The sequence below is a fragment of the Theropithecus gelada genome, chromosome 5 (assembly GCF_003255815.1).
Source record: "Theropithecus gelada isolate Dixy chromosome 5, Tgel_1.0, whole genome shotgun sequence".
NCBI lineage: Eukaryota > Metazoa > Chordata > Mammalia > Primates > Cercopithecidae > Theropithecus > Theropithecus gelada.
Genome location: NC_037672.1, coordinates 116417725 through 116444098, shown reverse-complemented (window position 1 = coordinate 116444098; position 26374 = coordinate 116417725). Strand labels below are relative to the sequence as shown.

The 26374-nt window shown below is 36.8% G+C and overlaps 1 protein-coding gene across 1 annotated transcript in view; it reads right to left on the bottom strand.

Annotated features, from left to right (window-relative positions):
• Window positions 1-5395: 5395 nt before the first annotated feature.
• The window catches only part of MYOZ2 (myozenin 2), a 47890-nt gene continuing 26911 nt past the window's right edge, over window positions 5396-26374 (bottom strand). Inside the window, exons 5-6 of the mRNA XM_025385470.1 lie at window positions 25559-25742; window positions 5396-5825 (exon numbers count right to left, since the gene is read on the bottom strand). Of these exons, the coding sequence (XP_025241255.1) occupies window positions 5591-5825; window positions 25559-25742 (419 nt within the window). The 3' untranslated portion in view covers window positions 5396-5590. The remainder of the gene's footprint in view (window positions 5826-25558; window positions 25743-26374) is intronic.

The window sequence follows — 26374 nt, the reverse complement described above, 5'->3', positions numbered from 1 at the left end:
AGCCTACTTCACTCTGGCCTTCCTTTACCTCCATACACACCCCTTCTTTTATATTTATTTTGTTAGTGATGCAGTTTCTTTAATGAGCAATTTCAAAATAGGGAATGACATTTACTTTATCTTTTTTTTCCTTATAACTTTCCAGTCCTGTTTCCTGAAACATCTGCACTGCCCTGAGTTGTCATAAAAATATTTTTCAAAATGTTACACAATGCAGGCTGGGCTTGGTGGCGCCCGCCTGTAACCCTAACGCTTTGAAAAGCCTAGGTGGGAGGATCACTGTGCAACATAGCAAAACCCTATCTTTAAACAAATTTTAAAAATTAGCCAGATGTGGTAGTGCATGCCTATAGTCCCAATTACTCAAGAGGCTGAGGCAGAAGGATCACTTGAGCCTAGGATTTTGAGCCTGCAGTGGTAAGCTATAACCGGGCCAGTGCACTGCATTGCAGCCTGAGTGACAGAATGAGAAACGGTCTCTTAAAAAAAAAAAAAGATTACACAATACAAAATAACAAGCACATTCTTATTTTGATCTGAACTATAAGCTCTTTCAAATAGCTTTTTTTCTCTCTTTGCCCGTATGTACCAAATCTTCCCACTGAAATCACATTACATTGAGAAGGCAGGGTAAATTTATATCCTGGGTTGCAATCTAGCTCCTCCATTTAAGAAATTCAAATAACCCGTGCTTTTAGTTAATAACATTTTAGTTTAAGCTGTTAAAACTCTTATACACTTTTACTTCCTTTTTTGTTAGTTCAGGAAAGTTTAACTTGTAAAAGGCATTATAATTTTAAAAATATTATTTTATATATTTGCAGTGTGCTTTGATCAGTTAGTTTGAAATGGATTGCCTTTGCTTGTCTTTTGGTAAAAGCATGGCACTTTTCTGCCTTTCATAGAAAGTGAACGGCCCTTCTTGCTACAGAATAGAGTGTGGAGGGCAAAATTATTTTTCATAAGAAAAGGGACAAAGTACTACTTTTCTAAGCTTAATAAAAGACAGTTGTGCCTGAAAAACTGCAATCATACCATGTAAGTTTTATCTTGCATAAGCAGCAGAGTGAAGAAATTCCAGAATTAATAATTGTGCTGGTACAGCTGTGTCCTTAGTTGAAAAGTTCAGGCTGTTCTTTTCATACTCACGACTGGACATTTTGCTCCACATTAGCCTTTGCAAGATTAATTGGCTCCCTCCACTTCCAAGCTGCTAAAATATTTATAAATGGGTCTATTTAGAAGATGTAAAATTTAAGGTAGATGCAATAAATGATCATTTTGATCATAAAAATTATTGTCTATATTTGGCTTGATTTTGTAATAACCAATAATTAGTTATTTTTAATTGTCAAGTCCTCTTAAATATTGAGTTACGAGGTGAGAAATAAAATGTTTTAGAAATGATGAAAGGAAGTGGAGAGTTAAAAGCCAAAGATAGTCTTTCTAACCATAGCTTGGTTATTAATGTAGCTGTAGTTATCATCCAGGGGACAGTTGGTAAGTTGATCATCAGTCCTGCCAATGATCTTAGAAGAAATTGGCTTAAAATAGAAGATATAATTTCATGACCCAGAAGTCTATTTAACAGTATAATGAAATCTGAGAGAATTTCCTCTAACATTTTAAAAAGTAGAAAATGTTTTCTTTTGAAGGAGTGGTTTTGGTATGTTATTAACTAGATGATTTCTTTCAGCCTGTCATGCATTTCTTAACTCTTTCTTTCTTCTGCTTTCCCACTCTTTCTCCTTAGAAAAGGAAGATTACATAGATCAAACAGGTGTACAATACTGAGCAGAAATGAGCAGGTTTAATCGGAGTGCACTTTTGTGTTTCTCCAATTTCAAAAGTAAATGTGCATACTGCTGTTTAATTTAGTTTGCTTTCAACACCATCTGAAAGTTCAGTTTTTTTATGAATGCCTGTAAAACTTTGGATGGTGACTCTAAAACTACTCAGTGTATAGATATATTTGCTCAAAATTAAGATAATAGAGAATTTTTATTATTTTGTCTAAATACTTTAAGGCTGAACTTTATTCTTAGAGAAAAGTTATGAACCATGTGTTCTTAGAACATGTACTTTACAGCCAGACTCACCAAGTTCTTCCAAATATGAGCTAGGCTTATTTCAAGTCATGTTGGTTCTCTGAGGCTCAGTCTTTTCAATATAAAATTGAGATTATTTGTAATGCCATCCTTACAGAATAATTATGAAAACACAATGTTAAATATATTAAATTGCCTTTATAAGGAAATGACTAGTGTCTGACATTTAGTACTCCAGCAACAAATTTTCATTTTTACCTTTTTAAAAAATATTTTTTCTCTTTTTTTCCATATCTTATTTATACAAAAGCAGGTGGAAAAAATGTCACGGTCTTTCTGTTGTTGTAAAGAGACTGTCATATTTCTTTTTACTTTGAAAGATTTAGCTATTTTTCAGGTTAATCAAACCCCATTCGAAATTCCTTTTGAATTCTGAATTGTGTAACAACCAGAGTGAAATGTTGGCCTTTCTAAAGGTGTCAGCTGAGATAGAATTAATAGACACTTCCAAGAAAGAAATACAATAGTGAACAGAAGGTTATTTTTCCTTTTTCTACCCAATCTTTTTAAAACAATGAGTATCACTTAGGATTTTCCTTTTTTTTCTTTTGAGACAGAGTCTCGCTCTGTCACCCAGGCTGGAGTGCAGTGGTGCGATCTTGGCTCACTGCAAGCTCTGCTTCCCGAGTTCATGCCATTCTCCTGCCTCAGCCTCCTGAGTAGCTGGGACTACAGGCACCTGCCACCACACCTGACTAATATTTTGTATTTTTAGTAGAGACAGGGTTTCACGGTGTTATCCAGGATGGTCTCGATATCCTGACCTCGTGATCCACCCGCCTTGGCCTCCAAAAGTGCTGGGACTGTCATATTTCTTTTGACTTTGAAAGATTTAGCTATTTTTCAGGTTAATCAAACCTCATTTGAAATTCCTTTTGAATTCTGAATTGTGTAACAACCAGAGTGAAATGTTGGCCTTTCTAAAGGTGTCAGCTGAGATAGAATTAATAGACACTTCCAAGAAAGAAAGAAATACAATAGTAAACAGAAGATTATTTTTTCTTTTCCTACCCAATCTTTTTAAAACAATGAGTATCACTTAGGATTTTCCTTTTTTTTCTTTTGAGACGGAGTCTTGCTCTGTCACCCAGGCTGGAGTGCAGTGGCACGATCTTGACTCACTGCAGGCTCTGCTTCCTGAGTTCATGCCATTCTCCTGCCTCAGCCTCCTGAGTAGCTGGGTCTACAGGCACCTGCCACCACGCCTGGCTAATTTTTTGTATTTTTAGTAGAGACAGGGTTTCACCGTGTTATCCAGGATGGTCTCAATCTCCTGACCTCGTGATCCACCTGCCTTGGCCTCCCAACGTGCTGGGATTACAGGCGTGAGCCACCGCACCTGGCTAGGATTTTTCTTTTTAAGTTATCTTTTATGATACCGGGGAGTACTGTTCTGTAGCTAACATACTTTATTGCTGGCCTCTACTTTCAGTGGTTGGCAGAATGGGGACAGTAATCATACAGTTTATATTTGGAAATGGTTGAAACAATGCAAAAGATTTCATTTTCATTAAAAATAATGACTCATTTCATGATGTTAATAAAGAACTAAACCATTTCATCAAAATGCATAATGAATATGCCTAATTTTTATTTTTTAAAGATTAAAATGAACAAAAAATGGCATGATGGGAGCCTCAATGATAGCTTATCACAGATGCCAACATGATCATTTTAAAACAGGTAAACACCAAAACTTAAAAATAAAATTAAGATATCTTAAGACATATTTAAAAATATACAAATTCTCTACAATAGTGTGTATAAATATAATACTTTGTCATTGTTACTTTCTAGGGGTTATATTTTCATAAGCAAATTTTTAAAATTTTTCTACTTACAAGTCTAGACAATGATTAAAGCAGTCACCAATTTCCACACTACAAACAGAGATTTGTTTTGTAAATATGTAATGTTGCAACTTGGTATTTTCATTACTATACACAGTACTTTTTCCTATCTCCTAAACTTCATCTGATAGACAGTTTTCTATTGATGAGATGTTTCCTCTCTGCTATAAACATCTATCACAGAACTCTTAACTGAATTGAAATGGGAGAAATTGATACCGATTTCTATAAGTTATATGTCATATACTTCCTTAATCATATTTTAAGATATAACTATAACTTTATATTAGTTTAGTTTGAGTCTTCTATGTCAGTATATTACATATGTTATGATAGATGTGTGCTACATTGCTTTCAGATACTTTCATGCCCTTTGTTTTTGTTTGTGTCTTTTTTTTTTTTTTTTTTTTTTTTGAGACGGAGTCTCACTCTGTCGCCCAGGCTGGAGTGCAGTGGCCGGATCTCAGCTCACTGCAAGCTCCACCTCCCGGGTTCACGCCATTCTCCTGCCTCAGCCTCCCGAGTAGCTGGGACTACAGGCGCCCGCCGCCTCGCCCGGCTAGTTTTTTGTATTTTTTAGTAGAGACGGGGTTTCACCGGGTTAGCCAGGATGGTCTCGATCTCCTGACCTCGTGATCCGCCCGTCTCGGCCTCCCAAAGTGCTGGGATTACAGGCTTGAGCCACCGCGCCCGGCCTTGTTTGTGTCTTAAAGCATGTACTCCCCAGTTACTTGAGGATTTTAACAGAATTTAAAGATTTAGCAAAAAAAGCTGCCAATTCAAATTACTCTTTCCTTCTCTCACATACATGTATGTATTTATATGTATATTAGTGTGTACTTTATTTGTTCTTGCTCTTCTAAAAATGCACACATAAAGTTGAACATAATCAATGCACAGCATTGGAATTTGTGAAACTTGAATTTTGGGCACACCTTGGTCCTTAAAACTATAGTATATGACGTCCCTTGAGTCATTGTCTCTCAATATCCTTGACTTAATGCTAAATGAATATAATAACTGAATTGAACTTAGGAGAATATCATCCAGAATAATTACCTAATGATTCAAAACATATTGAAAAGTGCAAAGCACTTTAGAATTCTAAGAGTGACTAATGAAAAGACTTCATCAAGACATATTATTTTCTCATGGTCACCAGAAAGGACACACCCAACCCTTTTCTCCATCAGTAACATTTGCACATCATCTTCCATAGCTTTCATCCCTTAGATGAAACTCTGAATAAGTCTTCATATCTCTCCTGTATTTTAATTCTAGATTCTACTTGAAAAACTTACCCTGCAATAAATCATATAAAATGAGACAAAGGTGAAACTCTTTGTCAATTACTTTTCCAACTGAACTATTGCAATAAAATGTCTAGATTCTTTAAACGAGGTGAAAACAAAATTATGAATGAAGACAAGTGAGTTATAAGTTTTTTAAAGTAAGATTTCTAAATGTTTATTAGTATTTGATCTGAGATTGAAATTGAATGTCACAAAAGGAAAATCACTAAATTGCTATTATTGCTACTAATGAAAAATGCAAGTGGCTTTGCCAGTAATTAAAATAGTAAAACAGCAACTTTTATATTCAGAGTTTTATGTGGCACATACAACTTTCTTTTCATAGGTCTTCTGATTCTGGTATGGTGGTATCATCTGTAGGTTCAGTTGTTATCACTATAGGAATATTCTCAGATATCCATCCCTTAGGAGTCCTATTAAAGGACCGTCTGCCAGAAAGGGGATTGACAAAGGACATAAACCTGGGATCTGTTAGCAATAGTAGCTCAAAATCTGGAACTTTAAATTTAACGATTTTTGATGCTTTTTCAAAACCTCCAAATGGGGTGGCAACTCTGTGGGAAATAAAAAAAGAAAACAGATCTTAATTAATATTCAAATTTATTTGTCAAAATAGAAAACAATTTCATGATTTTATAGGCATGATTTTATGGGTTTGTTTAATTCATGATTTTATGGGCTTACTTACACTCTATGAATGATTGCCATTTTCTGACCTCTGAGGCAAGCATTTCTACTTTAAAGACCATGCTTTTATGAAAAACCAAATATTGATAACAAATTCATTGAAGTTCCTTTGTATATACTGTTAGTTTTGGACTAATCTATTCCCTGTACACTGAGTTCATTACAGACATGTCTTGCCTTTGTACTTTTACCAACAATATTTCCCCTATTCAAGATATTTCTAGGCCGGATGTGCTGGCTTACTTTGGGAAGCTGAGGCAGGAGGATCACCTGAGGTCAGGAGTTCGAGACCAGCCTGGCCAACATGGCAAAATCCTGTCTCTACTAAAAATACAAAAATTAGCTGGGCATGGTGGCAGGCAACTGAAATCTCAGCTACTCAGGAGGCTGAGGCAGGAGAATTACTTGAACCCAGGAGGCGGAGGTTGCAGTAAGCCAAGATCATGCCACTGCATTCTAGCCTGGGTGACAAAGTAAAACTTGTCTCAAAAAAAAAAAAAGAAAGAAAGAAAGATATTCCCTTCTGGGTGCAGTGGCTCACACCTGTAATCCCAAGTACCTGGGATGCTGAAACAGGAGAATCACTTGAGCCCAGGTGTTTGAGACCAGCCTGGATGACATAGCAAGACCTCATCTCAGAAAAAAAGAAAGAAAGAAGGAAAGGAGAAGGGAAAGGAAAGGAAAAAAAAAAGAAAGGGAAGGGGAGGGGAGGAGAGGGGAGGGGAGAGGGGAGAAGAGGAAAGAAAAGGAAAATAAAAGAGAGGCAATTTCCTCCCTGACTTTTCCACTTATGAATGTCCTATAGCCTTGCAGTTCTAACTTCCTTCAAACTATCCCCGCCCACATTCTTAGCCACATTCCTGTAGCATCAATTGTTCTATGTCAGTCATTTGCTACTAATGAAATGGTACTTTGTATTGAGCTTCTCCTTTTAAGAATATGGATTATCTGTTTCGGTTATCTGTGAATTATAAACTCTTTTAGGGCAAAAAGTATGTCTGTTGCATCTTTCTACCTCAAAAACCTTAGCATTCTTCCATTTGTCTTCTGAATAAAGCCCAACTTCTTTATCTTGTCATTCAAGAGCCCACATAACTTTTTCTCTTTGTTTAAGCATTTGATTACTCATTCAGTGCCAGACACAGCTTCAAGTGAGCAGTATAATCAAAGTCTTAGTTCTTACATTCTAGTGAAAGAGATAGACCCTAAACATAACTATATGCAAAAATATCTAATGGTGATAGCAGCTATGCATAAAGTTAAAATAGGGTGTTGTAATACTGAACAACTGAAATACTAAAAAGTTACTTCAGATTGAATCACCAGGGGAGACTTTTCTGAAGAGGTGACATTTAAATAGCCATCTGAAGGACAGAAGTTAAACATGTACAGTATGGCTAAAGTACATCAGCATTTCCAGTAGACAGGATAGCTAATGCCAAGAACCCTAAGGCAGAAATAATGTTGGCGTGTTCTAGGAAACAAAGAAGGCTTATGTTCCTAGACTAGTGGGTGAGGGTGGGGCAGAGGGAAGAGGGGACAGAGATGTAAAGTTGGATGGGACTTTTTCTAAATAAGGAATATGGATTTCCTTCTAAATGTGAAGGGCAACCATTGTAGGATGGTAAGCAGGAGAGTATATAACCTAATTACATTTCATAAGGATCATTCTGGCTGCTATTGCTGTGTGAACAGATTATAAGAAGACAACAGTGCCAGTGGTTCACACCTGTAATCCCAGCACTTTGGGAGGCCAAGGCAAATGAATCACCTGTGGTCAGGAGTTCGAGATCAGCCTGACCAACATGGAGAAACCCATCTCTACTAAAAATACAAGAAAATGAGCTGAGCATGGTGGCACATGCCTGTAATCCCAGCTACTCGGGAGGCTGAGGCAGGAGAATCCCTTGAACGCAGGAGGTGGAGGTTTCAGTGAGCCGAGATCGTGCCATTGCACTCCAGCTTGGACAACAAGAGTGAAACTCAGTCTCAAAAAAAAAAAAAAAAAAAAGACAACAGTGGAAGGAGGGAAGCTATTGCAATAACTCAAGCAAGAAATGATGACTTGTATTTCATGTATTTTATGGAAAGGTGGAAAGAAGTGGGTGGGTTCAGGATGTGCTTTACAGGTAGAGTCAACAGGATTTGCTGATAAATTGGATTAAAACTATGAGGAAAATAGAAAAATCAACGAAAACTCCTATGTTTAGAGTTTTAGCAACTGGCTGGTGGAAGACAGAAAAGAACAGAGTTGGTGTGTGGGTGGAAAACATGATTAGACATCCCAGTGGAGAGGTCAGTCATGCAGGTTTTGCCCTATTCACTTTCACGCATGCTTTAACTGCTTGCTCTTTGCATTTATGCTCTCTTACCTCACTGCCTCTACTCATACTCTTTTTTTCCCTCTCTTTCTCTGCTTGGAGTACTCTAATATTTACAGCTATGTTTCTAAATCCCTTTTAAGCCCTAATTCACATTTAACTTTCTTCTTGAAGCTTTCCCAATTTCCCACAGCCAGAAGTAAGCTTTCCACTCTGAAGTTTCCATGACTTCTATTTTCACCTCCCCTGTGATCCTATTTTATATGCAAGTGGCTTTCATTATATCCATTGGTATGTCTGCCTTTTTTCTTACCAGATTGTACTCTAAAAAGATTGGAATTCTCTTTGATGTATCTTTGTAATTCATTACAATATACTTACATAATGCATTGTACCATAGGACCTGGCAAGACTATATAGATTCTCTAATATTGTGAAGATTATTTAAAACATGGAAGAGATCTTATTTTCTTTGTAGCTCAATCACTCTGCTATCTTTCTTGACTACCTTAATTTCTATGTGTATTTTTTTTAAGAATTTATAAAAACATAAATATGTAGAGTATGCTACAAATTTGATTCTGTTACTTTCGTTTCAATTAAATTTTCCCTCCCTAATAGATTTTAGTCTGTAAAAAGGAAAGTCATATTCAATTTCTTTTGTATATTCCCATTGCATCTGTTACAGTAAGGGTCCCCAACCCTCAGGCCGCAGACCAACCATCTATGGTCTGTTAGGAATCAGGCCACACAGCAGGAGGTGAGCGGAGAGTGAGTGAGCATTTCCACCTGAGCTCCACCTCCTGTCAGGTCAGCAGGGGTATTAGATTCTCACAGGAGTGCAAACTGTATTGTGAACTTTGCATGTGAGGGATCTAGGTTGCAGGTTCCTTACGAGAATCTAACTAATACCTGATGATCTGAAGTGGAATAGTTTTATCCCAAAACCATCTCCCCACTACCCCGCCATCCCTACACCCCTTCCCCTATTCTCAGAAGCATCGTCTTCCACGAACACATTGTCTTCCACGAACACATTGTCTTCCACGGAAAGATTGTTTTCCACTGGTCCCTGGTGCCAAAAATGTTGGGGACCATTGTATTACAGTGTCATGCAACTTCCTTATTAGAAGTTGCCTTTTTGTGATTGAGAACTACTCTGTCCTTCCTGAGGTACCATGATACAGGTTGGGGATGCAGAAGGAGACTTAATTCACTAGAAAGGCCTGTGTAAGAAGCACTCAGACTGCTGGAAGTAGAGTAAAGCGAACAATACTTCAAGCATCAGGCATTACATCCTTTATCCAACCAATTTGCTAGGAGTTAAATATGTTTGTTGCTGACAACAGTTAACATAGACTGTGAGAACTGCAGGTGAACTGTGTCACATTTTGTTTCAAAATGATTTCAGTGTCATGAGAAATGTTTTCTGTTGCTTTTAACTTGCAATAATTTGACACTTTCCTCTTTTAAAAAGTTTTTATTATGCACAGTGGAGAAAATAATCCCAAAAGCTTATGAATACTGTATTAGGTTAGGTCAGAAGCCTAAAACTTGAAATTTTGTATGTTGATTTGAAAATTTACTATCAAACTTCTAAAACAATAAAATCTTGTTTTATAATATTTACCGGATACTCTGTCCTTCAGTGTACTTTTTGAACCCTACAATATTTACAGTTTTATGATAATAATTCTTTTCCTAAAATTCAGTTTATATAAATTAAATCAGATTCCAAATTTGCTAAATTTATGTTCTTTTTTTCATGTATGTAACTTATAGTTGTTCGTTCTCTTCTGTATGTATTAAGTTCTGGGCTCTTGCCTGCAGAATGTTTAATACATAGATACTCCTCAAAAATACCCTCCAAATTCCACCTTTTCAGTGCTATGCCATAGTTTTTGTAGTAAGTTAATATGAGTCCATCACAGATATTTTATCCATCTAAGGAAACCAAATGGCTGTTTTGAATAGCAACTATTTTCCAGGAATATGCTGGAAGCAAGTAAATGGAAATGAAAGTCATGGTTTTTACTCTCAAAGAACTTTCAATCTATTGAGAAAATAATAAAATTTTATGTTATTTTTCATAAGAAAGGTATACTAAATTACGTAGAAAATATATATATATGTATTACAGATATGCATGGACTTAGATTGGTGTTCCTTTCCTAAGAGAATTACTTGAAGACATATTCCAGATAACTTTTAAATAAATAACTCAAGAAGCATAATATAAAAAGTAATGGCAATGAGAATAAAAGCCACTTTAAAAATGTGGTCATAGGCTGGGCACAATGGCTCATGCCTATAATCCTAGCACTTTGGGAGGCCGAGGCAAGTGGATCACCTGAGGTCAGTAGTTCGAAACCAGCCTGGCCAACATAGTGAAACCCCATCTTTACTTAAAAAAATACAAAAATTAGCTGAGTGTGGGGACAGGAGCCTGTAATCCCAGCTACTCAGGAGGCTGAAGCAAGATGAATCGCTTGAACCCAGGAAGCAGAGGTTGCAGTGAGCTGAAATCGTGCCACCACACTCCAGCCTGGGTGACAAGAGCAAAACTCCATCTCAAAAAAATATATATGATCATGAAAATTAAATACCAATGCAAGCTGCTATTCTTGGAAAAGAGTATCTAGTTTAAAATATTTATATGACAGAAAGGCAAATAGTAGTTTGCAGATTAAATTAACAAGTATTAGCTGGCAGGCAGGGGATGAGGGTAGAGTAAAGAGGGCATATTTCTCATCCTCCCATGCATAGGTGGGAATCAGAAGCTATTGCTTTGTTCTTGAATTTAATTATTAGGGATATCATTCATATATACAGTTGACTAATCTAACAACAATGATAGGTAGAAGTTAAGACAGGATTTCTTCTCTCCAGATCACCACAGGCAATAAAAGTAAACAAGGTAGAATTTATAGAGCATTGAACAAAAAATAAAATAGAACAGTCTAAGAGATGGGATTCAGGAGTCAGACTAGCTATCCTGAAATACCACCTTGATCAAAGGTAAATTACTTGACATAACACAGCACAGGTTTCCCCAATCATTATGTAAAATCCATTCACCTTTTAATATACATATTTAATGTGTGCCTACTATGTGCCAGCTACAGTTTTAGATGTTGCTATGATCTGAATGTCTCCCAAAAATTATGTGTTGAAACTTAATCCTTACTGTGGTGGTATTAAGAGGTGGAGCCCTTGTACTGAGTCATGAGGGCACTGCCCTCATGAATGGATTAGTGCCTTATAAAGAGACTAGAAGGAATTAGCTTAAGCCTTTTTTTGCCCTTCTCCTGTCCATGATGTGAGAACACCGTGTTCACTTCTTTTGCCATGTGAGGCAAAGACCCTCGCCAGATACCAAATGCTGGCATTTTGATCTTGGACTTCCCAAGCTCCAGAACTGTGAGGAAATAAATTCCTGTTCTTTATAAATTATCCAATCTAAGGTATTTTGTTACAGCAGCTCAAACTAAGACTTACACTAAGATCATAATGTTGAATAAAACAGATAAAGTTGCAGCTCTCTGTGGGTGCCTACCCTGTAGATAGGGACACTCACTTTTAGGAAAGGAATAGATAAATTCATAATATTATAAGGTAATGAAGAAAAGAGCTATGAAGAAAAATAAAGGAGAATGAGTAGATGAGAGTTTGTTCTATGTATCCATATCACTGTTGAATTTTAGTCCAGGAGAAAGAGTACTATTTAAATAAATTTTCAGGAAGTGCCCTGTGAGATGACATTTTAGCAAAACTCTGAAAGATGTGAAGGAATGATCTACTGAAAATCTGAGGAAAACATTTCAGGCCTAAGGAAACAAGCACAAAGGCCTCAAGATGAGAAGGAGTCTATTATGTAAGAAACAGTAGAAGCCCAGTGTGGATACAGCTGGGTGAGCTTGAGGAAAACCATACAAGATGTAGCCAGAGACAGATAGGGGCCAGGACTGTGAGGTCTTCCAGGCCATGATAACAAGTTTGGATTGTATTTTATGTGTAACAGTTACAAAGTTTTTAGTTAGAAGCGGACGTGACCTGATTTTCATTTCTAAATGCCTTCTTTCTGGCTGTTCTATGGAGAACAAGGAAGGCAAGGAGAGCAAGAGTGAAAGCACCAAGTCCAACCTGAAAGCTTTTGCAGTAATGAAAATAAGAAATGATGGCAGTTTGTTCTAGGATGAATGTAATTTGAAAATAGACCGAAGAGCCAGGCGCAGTGGCTCACGCCTGTAATCCCAACACTTTGGGAGGCCAAGGCAGGTGGATCACCTGAGGTCTGAAGTTCGAGACCAGCCTGGCCAACCTGACAAAACTCTGTTTCTACTAAAAATACAAAAATTAGCCAGGCGAGGTGATGGATGCCTATGGTCCCACCTACTCGGGAGGCTGAGGCAGGAGAATCACTTGAATCCAGGAGGCAGAGATTGCCATGAGCTGAGATTGCACCACGGCACTCCAGCCTGGGTGATAGAGCGAGGCTCTGTCTGAAATAAATAAATAAATAAATAGACCTAATAGGATTTTGCTGATGGTATAGAGTATAAGGTAAAAATGGAATTAAGGGTAGGTCCTAGATTGTTTATGTGAGCAACAGGGAATATAAATATGCAATTTACTGAGATGAGGCAGATTGGGAAAGGAGCCGATTTAGAGCTAGAGATCGAGTTTCATTTGACATGTTAATTTTTGTATGTTTGTTACCCATCCTATTGGTGATGTCCAGTGGCAGAGTGAAGCTCTGCCTTTTTCTGAAGATCATTCCTTCACATCTTTCAGAGTTTTGCTAAAATGTTATCTCACAGAGCACTTCCTGAAAATTTATTTAAATAGTACTCTTTCTCCTGGACTAAAATTCAACAGTGATACGGATACATAGAACAAACTCTCATCTACTCATTCTCCTTTATTTTTCTTCATAGCTCTTTTTTTCATTACTTTATAATATTATGAATTAATTCCTTTCCTAAAAAGCAAAAAAAGACTAGCTAGCCTGAAATTATCAGCACGTAGGTGACATTTAGAACCTCGGAACTGCATACCATCACAGCCCGGAATGGGTGTAAATAAAGAGAAGTTGGTGCCTAACATGGAGTTTGGAAAGGAAGGAGCCAGCAATGAAGGCTGAGAAGGAAAAAGATCTGGGAAGTCTGATGATCAAAAAGCCAAGGAACAAAATTATTTCTTGGAAGGGAGAATGATCAGCCATTTCACATACTGCTGTGAAGTTGAGGAAATTGATCACTGAGAATTCACCATTGGATGTGATAACATGGGGGTTAGCTCTTTAAATGGAATGGTGGGATGCAGTCCTGATTAAAATGAATTCAAGAGAGAATGTGACATTAGGAAATAGAGACAATAAATATAGACAATCTTTGAGGACTTTTTACTGTCAAGAAAAAGCATAGAAATTTGAGGTAATTGGAAGGGAGCCTGGGGAAAAGAGATTTTTATTAAAGATGAGAGGCATTTTAATATGTTTGTATGCTGATAGGAATAACCCAATAGAAAGAAAAATAAATGATGCAGCAAGAGAAGGAATTATTGCAGGATAAACCCTAGGGTGGATGAGAGGGATTGGGAATCAGTATGCAATTAGAGGGGCTGACTTTAGGAACAAGGCAGGCAACTCATCAGCTCTTTAAGAGAAAAGGCAGACTGTGTGGGTCTGAATGCACTCAACTGGCAAATTTGTTAATGAGAAGGTAAGGTAGGTCTCTTCCAATTTGCTTCCACTTTCTTTTGAAAAATAAAAAGTGATCCCATCAGTTGACAGTGAGAAGTAGGGTGAGGTATAGGATGTTTACTGAGAGGGGAGAAAGTGTGAATTGTCTTCTAGGAGGTTGACAAACTGAACTTGCTAGAGAATGTTGTTGGATTGTCTGGCAGTGCTGAGATTTGTGGCAATCACTTTAAGCGGAGACAGCAAAACTATGTGTTTTTATTCAGCCACATTCAGCTGCTTAAATATGAGTGCAAAGTAGATGGATTCTGGACTTAATCAGATTTGGAACTTTACCAGTTGGGTACAACATTTGGAGAGAGATGAGAGGAAGATGAGATGTGTGTAAAATGGAATGATCATAATGGTGAACTACAAAATTTGTCTAGGTAGAAATTGTGAGCAAAGGGATTGATGGACTTTTAAAAATGGCGTCGTTTTGGTATGTGTAACTGAAGCATTATTGAAATAAAGAACAAACATTTTTTGTTTTTTTGAGACAGAGTCTCACTCTTGTCACCAGACTGGAGTGCAGTGGCATGATCTTGGCTCACTGCAACCTGTGTCTCCCAGTACTCAGTGTGTGGTCACAGTTAGCAGCACTGGCTTCGTCTGGGAACTGGTTAGAACTACAGAATCTTAGACACAACCTAAACTTACTAAAATGGCGTCTGCACTTTGACAAGAGCTCAAGGTAATTCCCATACTGATAGAGTTTGAAAAGCACTTAAAACCATGCCTGATATGTAGTCCCCACTCAATAAATTAGCTTCCATCATTACTATGCCTTATGAAGTTTAATTATCACAAAGTACCTAATGATAATCTAAGTTCTTAAAGTTCTTTTTCAAATTAATCTCTCTTACAAACTAGATGATTCAAGATCCCACATTTTGTTATCTGGTTTAGTAACTGAGGAGTCTTTATGACTCAAATTTGATTCAGTACAAAAGAACACTTCTTATCCCAGATGTTCAAGATGATATTTTATCATTTTAAAATCTTGCCATTGTATATCCACAGTTTGTTCAGGGCCAAGCACGGTGGCTCACGCCTGTAATCCCAGTACTTTCGGAGGCCGAGGTGGGCAGATCACCCAAGGTAGGGAGCTTGTGATCAGCCTGGCCAACATGGTGAAACCCTGTCTCTACTAAAAATACAATTAGCTGGGTGTGGTGGCAGGCGCCTGTAATCCCAGCTACTCCGGAGGCTGAAGCAGGAGAATCATTTGAATCCAGGAGGTGGAGGTTGCAGTAAGCCAAGATTGCGCCACTGCACTCCAGCCTGAGCGACAAGAGTGAAACTCTGTCTTAAAAAAAAAAAAAAAAAAAAAAAAGGTTTGTTCAATGGTTGATTCACCCATTTATTCATGCAACAAATTACTGATTTCTTAGCACATCTAGATACAATGCTGCATGCTAGGGAATCAAACACAAAAAAAATTGTAGATCTTAACCTCAATGAACTCAAAGATGGTGAAACATGAGAAAAAATACAACATGGAATAAGCTAGTTATTCTTAGTTACTCTAAGAGAAGAATGTCCTGAGTGCAGAGGAGCCTAGGGTAAAAAACACCTTAGCCTACCTGATGGGTCAGAGCACACTGCTTCACTTTTGAGCTCAAGATCCAGACCAGCTACCTAATTTTTAGAACCCAGTGCTAAATAAAAACACAATGCCCCTTGTTCAGAAATTATTAGAAATTTGAAGAAAGAAACAGCAGAGCATCAAACCAAATGGCCCTTTGAGATAAATCAACGTGGGGCCCTATGCAATTGCATAGGTCACACAACTATTACTTGAATTTTTTTTTCTTTTTTTTTTTTTGAGATGGAGCCTCACTCTGTCACCCAGGCTGGAGTGCAGGGGGACAATCTCGACTCACAGCAACCTCTGTCTCCTGGGTTCAAATGAGTCTCCTGCCTCAGCCTCCCAAGTAGCTGGGATTACAGATGCCTGGCTAATTTTTGTATTTTTAGTAGAAACAGAGTTTCACCATGTTGGCCAGAGTGGTCTCGAACTCCTAACCCCACCTGCCCCAGCCTCCCAAAGTGCTGGGATTACAGGTGTGACCCACTGCACCTGGCCCATTATTTGGATTTTAAGAATGAATAGTTATCCATTAGATGCAAGAGACTGCAATTGAACATTTCTAGATTTAAGCAAAAGTTGATCAATTAATCTTGTATTTATTCCAGAAATGAATTTATTCAGTTATTTTGTTTTCTGAATTACATCAAAGAAGATACATCCCTGTGCACTAAAATACCATATTTGGGTTGGCATTTAGTGGATTGCTTTTCCCCTTTTTACCCAGTTCTGTTTTGTTTTTTTCCTACAAATTTGTAGGTCATTTTCTTCTCTTATAAATGAAAACATTTCCTTCTGTTTTATCACCCACCTCCCATCTCCTACCACAGATACAGTGAAGAGCTGCTGTTTGGAAAGCAGTTTTCTTTGGCACCATTGAGGCTACATCCTGTTTGTTTGAATTTGATTGCCCTCAACACACAAATTAAAAGAGAGTACATTAACAGAGATGTTAAGTTTTCAAAGTGAGAGACTACTGATAAGATTTTTAAGATCCCTGAAAATAGTTTCAAGTTTAAGTCAAAGTTAGTGAAGCAAACATTTCCAATGAAAGATTAAAAATAGTCTACTGAAAACTACCTGTGCATCTACCTCCCCAATTCCCATATCACAGAAATTCTTTAAACCTAGGTCTGACTTAAAATGATTTTTCTATTTCATCATCTATGTAGTGAAGAATAAGCCTGTTTCATTCAGATTCACAGTTAATAGATACTTTCTTGTTTATTTTGATGGGTCAGTGATGGATTACATTTGTGAAAATTAATAGTGCTGGATATATAATACATCTATAATGCTAATTATTCTATAAGGTAAAGTAGGTAAAACGATTATATAAAAGTTAAAATACATTATTCTACTAAACAGCTAATGAATGTACTATATTTAAAGTTAGTTAATCATACCATTATAGAGTTTATTTTGCAGATGAAGAAATTAAGATAAGAGGTTAAGTGACATACCCGAAGTCATACAGCTTTTTGAAGCAGAACTGGGAATCGGAAACTGCCTTTGCAAAATTATAACTGACAAAATTATAACAGTGAAAGAGATCTTACCTGACTCCATCTTGCTTCTAACCTCCAAGCTGTTCCTCGTCCATTCCTGGGAATAGGCCAAACTAACTTTGGGAGAAACTTATGGTTTAACTGTGAAACAATGACAGCAACAGCGCTTTCCCAAAACAAATCCCCTTCCTACCTAGGGACTTGATTGTTCTTGCAGAACTAACAAATCAGCCACAAGATCAGAAGTTATGGCTTCGGAGTCTTGCAACTGGAGACTGCAAGATTCTGACCCTCCCCAAATTGCTCCTTGGGGATAACATCCCTATGGTAAAACCCTAGAACAGCGCTTGAGATATTTTGTAAACCCTGTACTCGATGTCGATGGATCAGCTGGCACCACTCAGATCAATAAACTGGCTCATCTGGTCTTGTGGCCCCCAGGAATTGATTCAGCCTGAGAGGACAGCTTCGGCTCACTATGATTTCATCTCCCACCTGACCAATCAGCACTCCTGACTCATTATCCCCACTACCTACCAAAGTTTCCTTAAAAAGCCTGATCCCCAGGGAGACTGGTTTCAGTAATAATGAAACTCTGGTCTCCCATCATGCCACCAGCTCTGTGTGAGTTAAACTCTATTGCAATTCTCCTGTCTTGACAAATCAGCTCTGTCTAGGCAGGGGGAAAGGAGAACCCTTTGCGGGGTTACAAGCCTCCTTGCTCCTGGTTTACTTTTTCTCATGGGTTTAATATAATATTTGAATGTAACATAAAATTTGAATACACTCAGAGGCACTACAAAAATTCAAAGTTGAATTAAACTCTGGGCCATTTTGAAAATGTAATTAGACTTAGGAGCCAATTTTCATCCAATCATTAACATTGCTGAATGCCATTTGACTATATCTTACCTCTCTAGGCTTTATCAGCAATATCTAATAAATATGTATCATAATGTAAACTACCAAACAGTGTTATTTTACTCTTTGCAAGGACTTTGGAAATAACTGCAAATTGCTTGCTTCTTTCTTTTGTCTCTTTCTTCTGGTTTTGTGTGTGTGTGTGTGTTTAAAAAATATGAAAAATAGATATATCAGAATAAAGTCTTCTTGTAATATTATGTTAAATTATTTAATAATCAGTTTAATAATTAGAAAATAAAATATGTTATTAACAATATATATGTATAATAGTTGTATGACAAATTAAATCTTTGGCCAAATGGTTTGCTTATAATTTTGAGTGGTTTGATAAAATAAAATCATGTTAACCTACAACAGGGAAAATAATAAATTGAAAATAATAACTTGAAAATTATTTTATACCTGAAAATCATTTTATCCTCTATTTTAAATGACTAGATTTTGTTCTGGACTAATTCAAAGAATAGCTTTTGTCACATTTAGTTTATAAAGACCCAGATACCTATTGAGATTATTTTGCCTATGTGATTTTTTTGAAATAAAAATTTTATTGAAGTGTAAGTACAAAAAGTGCACAAATCATAAGGTAAAAGCTAATTAATACTATTTATTTTCTAATTATTGCTGGTATATAAAAATAACTATTAATGATGACCTTTTATTCTGTGTTCTCCCTAAATTCACTTATTAATCCTAATGATTTACTGGTAGCTTCTCTTAAATTTTCTATGGACATAATCATGTCATTTGTGAATAATGACATCTTTATTTTTCTTTTCCTATACTTATCCATTTTATTTATTATTCTTGTATTATTGTTTGGCAGAAGTAAACAAATAGCATCTTTCTCTGAAAATGTTTATGTAAGTATGTTTTAACTTTTACCTTTAAATAATATTTTCACTGGATATAGAACTACAGGTCAGCTGTTATTTATTTCATTATTTTAAAAGTGTTAATCCACTCTCTCCCATCATTTCAGTTGGAAAATCAACTGTCTTATTTTTACTCATTTTAAGATAATGTGTCTATTATTCCTTTGCTTTAAGATTTTCTTAATTGTCTTTATTTTACAATCATGTGCCTTTTGTGTGGTTTACTTTGCATTTACCCTTCTTGGGTGGTGTAGTACTTCTTGAACTTGAAGCTTGATGTCTTTTGTCAACTTTGAAAAATCCTATGCTATTAATTCTTTCAATATTGCTTCTCTCTCTCACTCCCTTCTGAGGTTCCAACGACACACATATATTGGCATTTTTATTACTGATCCAAGTATGTCTTCTGCTGTTTTTCTGCTTCTTAAATCCTATTTTCTCCATGTTGCAGCTTGAACACTTTCTGCCTCAATTTGGCAATTCTCTCTTCAGCTATGTCTAATCTGCTATTAATTCCATTTACGGAATTTTAAAAATATTTCTATTATTTAACGTAACACAGGTACAGAAAACTTAAGAAAGTGTATATAATGAATAATCTTGGAAAGGACTAAGCATATCAAGAGCTACTCCAGAGCTCTCTCCATGGTCCCTGCCCAATCACAATACCCTCTAGCCCCTAGAGGTAGTCAATATTTTTGACTTTTATAGTAATATAAGCTTATGAATTTTTTTTAACATGAGGACATTATACTAAGTGAAATAAGCCAGCCACAAAAAACAGATACTGTAGGATTCTATTTATACAAGGCCCTTAAAGTGGTAAAAATCATAGAGACAGAAAGTAGAATTGTGGTTGTCAGGAATTGATGGTGGCAGAGAGGGAATGGGGAGTTATTGTTTAATGGGTACAGAGTTTCAGTTTTACCAGCTGAAGAGTTATGGAGAGGGATGATGGTGATGGTGGCACGATGTTATGAAGTATTGTACTGAATACCACTGAACTGTATGCTTAAAGTGATTAAGATAGTTAATTTTATGTTATGTGTATATCACCACCACCATGACAACAACAACAAAAAATATTTTTTAAAAACCTATAGGATGATTTAAGTCCTTAAGAGGTGTCATCTTCTTTCTAGAAGGGATTCATTTTTGTCAGAGCAGGCAGTTTGATTTAGGGGAGATAGCCTTTATCTAATCTAAGATTTTGTTGATTGAGAGCAATATTTAGTTTTATGAAGGCTGATGTATTACTTGTTCACCTTTATTCCAATGGTATAGCCCTTTAGGACTCCCAGCTGAAAGTATGGAATATTTACCAAGAGCCCTCCTCCTTGGAAGACCCTATACTCCTATTTGGTCTTCCCAGACTTGAGGCTGCCAAAAGGTTTACTCAGATTTTTAGCCTTTTAGCGTTGCTGATGAATCAACAAGTGCCTCAAGCAGAAAAGTGGTACCACATGTTGGGTTTAAATCTCGAAATTTCCCTCATCTCCAGAAACTTGGCCCTCAATTACTCACTTCCTTGGCAGCTTTTAAACCATTTTTAAAACTCATTTTTTAAAACTAGCTTTTCTGGTTATTTTTATGAAGTTGTTCTAATATAAAGTAGTCTGCCACAGCTGGATGTGAAAATCTTACCTATGTAATTCCTTTGGGCTTATTCATTTAGCAAGCATTGAAGCCAAAGATATAATTACAGGCATACTTTGGAGATATTGTAGGTTTGGTTCCAGACTACTGCAAGAGAGTATCACAATAGAGGAAGTCGCATGAAATTTTTTATTTCCCAGCATATATAAAAGTATGTTTACACTGTATTGTAGTCCATTAAGTATCTAATATCATTGTGTCCTTAAGAACAATATGTCTCAAAAACAAAGTACATACCTTAATTTCAAATACTTTATTGCTAATAAATGCTAATCGTCATCTGAGCCTTCAGTAAGTTGAAATTTTTTGTTGGTGGAATGTTTGCCTTATTGTTCATAGCTGCCAACTGATCAGGGTGGTGATTGCTGAATGTTGGATTGATTGTGGCAATTTATTAAAATAAGACAACAATGATGTTTGCTGCATCAATCGATTCTTCCTTTCATGAAAAATTTCTTTGTAGCATATCATACTGTTTGGTAGCATTTTACCCACAGTAGAACTTATTTCAAAATTGGAGTCAATCTTCTCCAATCCTGCTACTGCCTTATCAACTAAGTTTAGGGAATATTCTCAATATTTTGTTGTCATGTCAACAATATTCACAGCATCTTCAGCAGGGGTAGATACCATCTCAAGAAACCACTTTCTTGGCTTATTCATAAGAAGCAACTCCTGATTTGCTCAGGTGTTTTTTGTTTTTTTGTTTTTTGTTTGTTTGTTTTTAATGAGATTGTAGCAATTCAGTCACATCTTTACACTCCACTTCTAACTTTAGTTGTCTTACTATTTCCACCAGATCTGTATTTACTTCCTCCATTGAAGTCTTGAACCCCTTAAAGTCAACCATGACTTTAAAGTTGGAGTGAACTTTTTCCAAACTCCCGTTAATGTTAATATTTTGCCTTCCTTCCATGGTCACAAATAATCTTCATGGCATCTAGAATGGTAAGTTCTTTTCAGAAGGTTTCCAATTTACTTTGCCCAGATCAATCAGAGGAATCCCTTTCTATAGCAGCTATAGCCTTACGAAATGTGTTTCTTAAATAATAAGGCTTGACAGTCAAAATTACTTCTTGATCCATGGGCTACCGAATGGATGTTGTGTCAACAGGCATAAAAAACATTAGGCCGGGCACGGTGGCTCATGCCTGTAATCCCAGCACTTTGGGAGATCGAGGTGGGTGGATCATGAGGTCAGGAGATTGAGATCATCCTGGCTAACATGGTGAAACCCCGTCTCTACTAAAATACAAAAAAAACGCTGGGTGTGGTGGCGGCCGCCTGTAGTCCCAGCTACTCAGGAGCCTGAGGCAGGAGAATGGCATGAACCTGGGAGGTGGAGCTTCCAGTGAGCCAAGATCGCACCACAGCACCCCAGCCTGGGCTACAGAGCAAGACTCCATCTCAAAAAAAAAACAACAACAACAACAACATTAATCTCCTTGTACATTACTATCAGAGCTCTTGGGTGACCAGGTTCATTGTCAATAAACAGTAATAAATTGAAAAGAATATTCTTTTCTGAGCAATAGGTCTTGACAGTAGGCTTAAAATATTTGGTAAGCCATGCTGCAAACAGACGTGCTGTCATTTAGGCTTTGTTGTTCCATTTATAAAGCACAGACAGAGATTTAGCACGATTCTTAAGGGCCCTGGAATTTTCAGAATGGTAAATGAGCATTGGCTTCAACTCAACTCAAATTCACCAGCTACATTAGTTTCCAGCAAGAGAGTTGGCTTGTTCTTTGAAACTTTGAAGCCAAGCATTGACTTCTCTCTAGCTATGGAAGTCATAGATGGTATCTCCTTCCAATAGAAGGTTGTTTCATCTACATTAAAAATCTGTTATTTAGTGTAGCCACTTTCATCAATGATCTTAGCTAGATCTTCTGGATAACTTGCTGCAGCTTCTATATCTGCACTTGCTGCTTCACCTTGCACTAGAAAAGTTAAGAAGATGGCTTCTGTCCTCAGCCTTCATGAACCAACCACTACTAGCTTCCAGCTTTTCTTCTGCAACTCCTTTGCCTCTCTTAGTCTTCATAAAGTTGAAGAAACTTATGGCCTTGCTCTGGATTGCGTTTTGGCTAAATTATGGAAATGTCGTTCCTGGTTTGATCTTCCATCCAGATTACTCAAACTTTCTTGATATCAGCAATAAGGCTGTTTTACTATCTTATCATTCATGTGTTCACTGGAGTAGCACTTATCATTTTCTTCCTGAATTTTTCCTTTGCATTCACACCTTGGCTAACTGGCACAAGAGGCCTAGCTTTCAGCTTATCTCTGCTTTTGACATGTCTTCCTCACTAAGTTTAATCATTTCTAGCTTTTGATTTAAAATAAGACTGTGACTCTTCCTTTCACTTGAACACTTAGAGGCTACTGTAGGGTTATTAATTGGCTTAATTTCAATATTGTTGTGTCTCAGGGAATAGGGAGGCCCAGGAAAGGGAGAGAAATAGGGGAGCGACTGGTCATTGAAGAACTCAGAATACACACCACATGTATTGATTAAGTTTGCCTTTTTACATGGACATGGTTCATGACACCCCAAAACAGTTATAATAGTAACATCAAAGATTGTTTATCACAGGTCACCATAACAGATATAATAATAATGAAAGTGGAATATTGTGAGAATTACCAAAGTGAGCACATGATGTTGGAAAAATGGCACCAATAGACTTGCTTGACACAGGGTTGCCACAAACCTTCAATTTGTGAGAAAATGCAATATCTGCAGAGAAGGATAAAGTGAAGCGCAATAAAACGAAGTATGCCTGTACACTGTTTAGTTGTTTTTTAAGTGAACTTCTAAAGCAATGCATGTACTAGACAATGTCTTAAACTTTGTGTATCCCTGTGCATATACTTTTTTTTTGAGACAGGGTCTCACTCCCATTGCCCAGGTGGGAGTACAGTGGTGTGATTATAGCTCATTGCAACCTCAACCTCCTGGGCTCAAGCGACCCTCTCACCTCACTTTTTGAGTTCTCACTATGTTGTACAGGCTGGTCTCAAACTCCTGGGCTCAGCTCACCTTGGCTTCTCAAAGTGCTGGGATTATAGGCCTGAGCCACCGCACATGGCCTACATATGCTTCAAGGTCAGAAAGGATCTTACAGCTACCTGTTTGGGCTGTCTATGTATCACATCATGTTTTGTTTCATCTGTTAATGTTATTTAATGATAATAAGAAGTCTAAGAATATACCATCATGTTGAAATAACTTAATTCCTAAGTTTTTATTTCTATGTTGATGTACATATGCAAAGGAATAAAATGTTCTAAAGTAAAAGAGAAGTATTAGCAGATTAAGTTCTCTATCTCACACACACACGCACACACACAGCATGTAATATTTACGAAAGCTTTGATTAACACAGGGAGCTACATTTCCTATTGAATGGTATTGTGCTCACTGATATAGCACTCATCTGGTATTTATACACTCAATAGGCATCTCTTTATAACTAACCCAAATATTACTACACCAGTATGTGTAGAACTACAGGCAAGCTGCTCAGCAGGTACAGGGCACCGAAGCCTCAAGATACAGAGAAGTCTTACAGCATGCCTTAAGCACTTAATCTCAAAAACAAATCCGAGTTATTCCATTAATTTCCATTTTCCCCTAATGTTTTACTTTTATAATTTTCTACACTCTCATTTTGAAAAAAATATTATAACATTGATCAGAATGGGCCTCCAACTTTTTTTCCCTGCCACTCCTCAATCCCTCTTTACATTCTATGGTACACCTCTTTCATGCAAGGGATGTATTACTAATAATGGTAGTGCGTAAAAACTAAAATCTTAATAGTACAATATTTATTTTATTTTATGTATTTATTATGTTTTGAGACAAGGTCTCCCTATGTCGCCCAGGCTAGAGTGAATTTGCATGATTTCTGCTCACTGCAACTTCCACCTCCTGGGCTCAAGTGATCATCCCACCTCAGCCTCCCAAGTAGCTGGGACTACAGGTACATGCCACCACTCTTGGCTAGCTTTTGTATTTTTTGTAGAGACAGGGTTCTTGCTATGTTGCCCAGGGTAGTCTTGAACTCCTGGGTTCAAGTGATACACCCACCTCAGCCTCCCAAAGTGCTGGGATGGCAGGCATGAGCCACCACATCCGATCACAATATTTAAAAATACTCAAGAAGATCACTATTTAAATGCAGTTTATTTGGCATTCTTTTTTTAAATAAAAAATTTACTTATTAATCTATTCATTTTTAAATGAATAGTTATTAAGCAGCCTATAAATTGAGTCTAACTTTTTTTGAGTGCGAGACAGCATACTAGATATTAGATATTTTACTCTAAAATGAAGGTCAAGTGATCAAATAATGGATTATGAGACTATTAAAAATTCAAAATATCCATGGAAATTATAAAAAACTGAATAACAGAGAAAAATAGATGCCCATTCTGTAAACTATACTACAGATATCATTTGGTGATATTTTTGATAGCATAAGTGTTGGGTTGTACTTCTGGGATCTTGAGCCATTAAGTCTAAATTATTTTTAATCTGTCCTAAAGCCTGCAAAAATATAAGATGGAATCTGGAGTTACAGAGTAATTCTCATAGTCTTGCATGTTAATTATGTATTAAATTCTTGAACAGTATTGCCATTTCAAACAATGCATAAACCCAGATCAATCTTTGGATTTGAAACTATTATTAAAATAACATTTGTAAAGTATGAGGGGATAATCTTGATGTCATACCCATGATAGTTTCTGAATCATTTCCTTCATTTTTATACTAAAAATGACCAAGTTTGAAAATAATAGTAATATTACAAAAATGAGTCTTTGCCTAGGCTTAGTAGATATCCTATATTGCTATTTAGGTTCTTTTCTCAAAAGAAAAAATTGTTTTCACCCAAGGAATTCAGTTATCTGTACCATTATGGAAAAATCTTGGTATTACATGCCAACAGTGTCACGCAGGATCATTGAATTACCTGTTAAAGCTCCTGTAATCAGGCAGTTCTGCCTTTCCTTCAGGCTTGAAAAGTTTAGGATATAAAGCCTCTAAAAGCTCCGGATCATTGCTAATGGCTTGTTCCCAAGGAGATTGATAGTACTTAGGGACAGCTGTGGTGTTGAATTTTTCGGGAGGAATTTCCTTCAGTGGTCCAGAATATCCTTTGGAAAAATATAGCAAAAATAAGTAAACACTGTGCCTGAGAGTTACTAACCTCCACCCAACATTTTACCATGTTTGATTTTTCATGCTGGGATAAATTTATGAAGCATGCATCCTTTTCATGATCCCTTAGAAAACAGCAGTCTGCAAGTGTTAGACATTTCAGAGCTCCTGTAAGCTTATGGAACTTTAAAAGTAAAACATTTTTCTTAATGTTTAATTTTTCCAAATTATACAGTTTTTTCTTGACTATCTTAGTATATATATTTTTCCAGTAAAACCGTTCATTTCATTTTCTAAAAATTGTGCTCCTTGCATTAATTCACACTAGACTTTAGATACCACAATTAATTAATTTAAAAATGTTAATATTGAGTGCCTATTGTAGTCTAAGCTAGGGGAAATCACAACGAAGACAAATCTCCCTCCCTCCAGAGCTGATTCTTTAGAGGTGATGTCTGGGTCTTGTCTATCTTCAATTGCTGAGTGCTCTGTAAACTGTTTAAGCTTCAAGAAGATGAAGTAACTTGTTTCCACTTCCTTATTCAGGTCCATCTCTTCTTATCTCCTGATGTATCCATCCCCTGTTTATTTTGTTCCTCAAGATTTCTTACCTAACTTTTCTGCTTCT